Source organism: Arachis ipaensis, chromosome B08, assembly GCF_000816755.2.
Source record: "Arachis ipaensis cultivar K30076 chromosome B08, Araip1.1, whole genome shotgun sequence".
Classification (NCBI taxonomy): Eukaryota; Viridiplantae; Streptophyta; class Magnoliopsida; order Fabales; family Fabaceae; genus Arachis; species Arachis ipaensis.
Window position 1 is genome coordinate 44,024,742 of NC_029792.2, and position 3,395 is coordinate 44,028,136.

At 31.8% G+C, this 3,395-nt stretch overlaps 1 protein-coding gene across 2 annotated transcripts in view; it reads right to left on the reverse strand.

The window, feature by feature from the left end:
• The window catches only part of LOC107614231 (F-box/FBD/LRR-repeat protein At3g14710), a 3,666-nt gene continuing 930 nt past the window's right edge, over positions 660-3,395 (reverse strand). The window contains exons 2-4 of one of the 2 annotated variants that reach the window (XM_016316459.2): positions 2,090-3,062; positions 1,319-1,462; positions 660-1,054 (exon numbers count right to left, since the gene is read on the reverse strand). In XM_016316459.2, coding sequence (XP_016171945.1) covers positions 725-1,054; positions 1,319-1,462; positions 2,090-3,040 — 1,425 coding nt within the window. In that variant the 5' untranslated portion in view covers positions 3,041-3,062 and the 3' untranslated portion in view covers positions 660-724. The remainder of the gene's footprint in view (positions 1,055-1,318; positions 1,463-2,089; positions 3,063-3,395) is intronic. The other variant, XM_016316458.2, reaches the window with a different exon arrangement.

A 3,395-nucleotide genomic window follows, 5' to 3' on the forward strand; every position in this document is an offset into this window, starting at 1 on the left:
TCCTTGCCGAACTTCGACTAACCACTGATCATCCATTTGACTGTTTGTCCTTGGTTCTCGCTAGCATACACCAAACTCAACCGCTACCGACCAATAGAGCAACCAAGCAGCGACTGATAGACCACAACAAATGCCAGTGAAACAATTTCAACCAACTTTCAAAAGACGACGTTGGCAAACAGATCATTGACTAAAAGATATCTAACTAACCTCGACAGGCCCAAACTTTCGCTAGCCGATCTTGGAGTCTTGGATGATCCCTTTAGCCGTGGCCCAAGTCAAAGTGGTGCAAAGCCACAAATAATATTTTATTTTAAAAATAAACAATAAAAAATAAATTATTTTGTAATATTATTACATTTTTTTATGATTATATAATAATATCAACGACATAGATAGTAGTTTTATCTAAATTTCTTTCAGATCAAATAGTTCCATTTTATTTTTTTCCTGACAATTTATAATTCGACATTATTCCTACTTAACATCCAAATAAAAGGATAAATGTTAGTAAAACTCAACTTTTGATGTTATTTATGTACCACTAAAATCAGCCATCATATATTTATGTACAAATAAATGTGTAATCTAATTCATTTTTAATGTGTATTTTATATTCCAGTATGTATTCTATTCTGGTGGTTAATTTTGATGACTGATTTTAATGCACACCTATCATAGTTGATATATATATTACCAAATCAACCACTCATAACATATATACCTATACTACTTTTACATGGGGTCCTGAACATGTTGAGGAACCATTAACATCAGAAAATTCTATTATGGCACGGATGCAACACTTTGGAAATGAAAAAATGTTATCCTTGACTTTCTCCATATCAATATCTGAATAGCGTAGCCAAAATGCTGCTGATATAATCATCCTCTCCAACACTGCTGCATTACCCATCACAAACTTAACAAGAGAAATTTCGTGTTCATGCACATTAAATCCATTAAACTGAAAAACTCTGAGGCTTGAAAGAAAGCAATGAGGCACTGATGATGCATAAGACATTGCATCTTTGTTTGAGTCATGAGATACTCCCTGTAAATGTGTAGGTACAATTTAGCCACAAATTCATCATTTACATTATATGCAACAAAAGCATAAAAAAGAAACAATAGAATTTGAATTTTTTGTGTTGATTTTCTTTTGACCAGCATCACCCTTAAGATTCAACGAGCTTAACATCCTTGTTAGCACTTATAATGAATGAAGCCACTTATATTAATTGTGGTTCAAGAGAATAAAGTAATCACTTAATCCAACACTTTTCAATATTAAGCTAGCAAGAGTATATAGACTTACATTGAGTAAAACAAGAGTGTTAAGAATTGGGGAGTTGTGGAGTAATTTCGACAGGGCTTCATCGGTAACCTCGTTTAGTTGAAGATAAGTCAGCCTTCCAAAGGTAGGAAGATGGGTAAATATGTCATTGGAATGCATAAGAACCTGTATGGCAAGGCGAAATTTGATCAAACACACAGCTAAAACAAATTCCGAAGGGCAAAGCTGTTATTCATAGACACAGTAGTAGACAAAAAGCTTCACTTGCAATACATAATTACATATAGCTTTGTTGCCAGAAAACATTTTTCATGTCATTACCAAAAGTAGATCCTCTAAATTAGAAAAATCTATTTAGTGTGAATTTTCACCATCAATTGTTATGGTGAAAATCTACACTTCATATGTTAAAGTAGATTTTCCAACTAAGAGAATTCTCGGCAATTGCAAACAAATATCTATAAAAATGTTTGCTTTCAATTTAAAAATCTACTTGATCATTGTGGGATCTGTAGTAAGACCCACATTGTCAATTAACGGTAGAATTTACACTTGACAGTTGGCATAATCAAGTGAATTTTTCAACTGAGATAATCAGCTTCTATTATATTCACATAAAAAATGTTATGTATATACAAAAAATTAATCACTATGTATTTGTATATAAATATATGTATATAAATTTTATCATGTATTCTATATGAGTGGCTAATTTAGTGCTAATTTAGTAACTGATTTTTAGTATACATGCAGGCATGATTGATATTTATATATCTTTAAAACCAAGTATACCTTATAAAACAATAACTTCAGTTGTTCCACTTGATGGATTTGACTGAGAAGCTTATGTGCTTGAAACTGTAAACTTTCCATCATGACCTTTTTGTCTTCATCAACAACAATCACGATAGAAGCATCACAAACCGAGGATGAATCCAATAGAATGATATCTAGTTCGAGATCACCCTCATAAGAGAACTCTTTTAGACAAGGAGCAAAGATCTTGATGGAGGATTTACATGATTCATTAGAAATAGAAGAATAACAAAGTTCTAAGGAAAACTTTTCAAGCAGAGGTGCTTGAATACTAATACCCTGCATAGTTAACCACTCACATGCTCTAGCTTCAAACACTTTCAGAACTGGGAAATTAAGTACTATATCTTCTGAGAAAATGGATGATTCGCTCTCTAATCTGACCCCGGAGATGTTAAGGTTTCGAAGATTTGGAAAACAAGCATAGATTGGAACATTTAGAGTGCATCTAACTTTAAGGACTAATTGTACTAGAGTGTCACATTTAAAGAAGGAATGTGACGAAAATTGAACTTTACCAGCATACTGAATATGAAGCTTCTGGATTCTTCTATCTAAGACAGTGGAGATCCATTCACTAACTTGTTTTGAATCATATCTATATCTTGTTAAACAAAGAGAGAAGTTTGTGATGCTTGAATTTGCTAGATGGTGAAGAAGTACTTTGTTCACAAAATTCACAAATTGTTCTTTCTTCAGAATCTTTCCATAACAAGGCAAACTGTCACTGAAACATAGAGAGGTGATGGATTTCCAAACATGAATCCACCTTTGAGATAACACACAAGTTTGAATTGCTTCTATGGTTGGAAGGAAAGAGAGGATTTGACCAAGTGTGCTTTCATGTAATGTGCTGATTATGTCTTTGGAATCAGTTTCTTCTGTTTCTTTTATAACAATGTTCTGAGTTTGATTGCTTGAATCCATGATTATGAAGTACTACTACCTGCTACATGATATGTCAAGTTTCAACAATGGTCTAAAAAAAGTGAAAAAAAACAGTAATCAAGCTGCATTTGTTTACGGAATATAGGAACACGGAAATACAAAATCATATTTGACAGAAAAAACATGGACATAGATATTCTGTCTTGAAACAATAAATTAATGTATTTTGTATCCTTCTAAACTGAAAAGACACATAAACTCCAATAAGAAATATAACTTTTTTCCTTTTATTATTCTTATCAATTTATTTTAATTATATTTTTCTTCTTGAATTTTTTGTGTAAAAGAAAATGAGAGTAAATTAGATTTTTATAATTTTTTTATATAGTTTTTT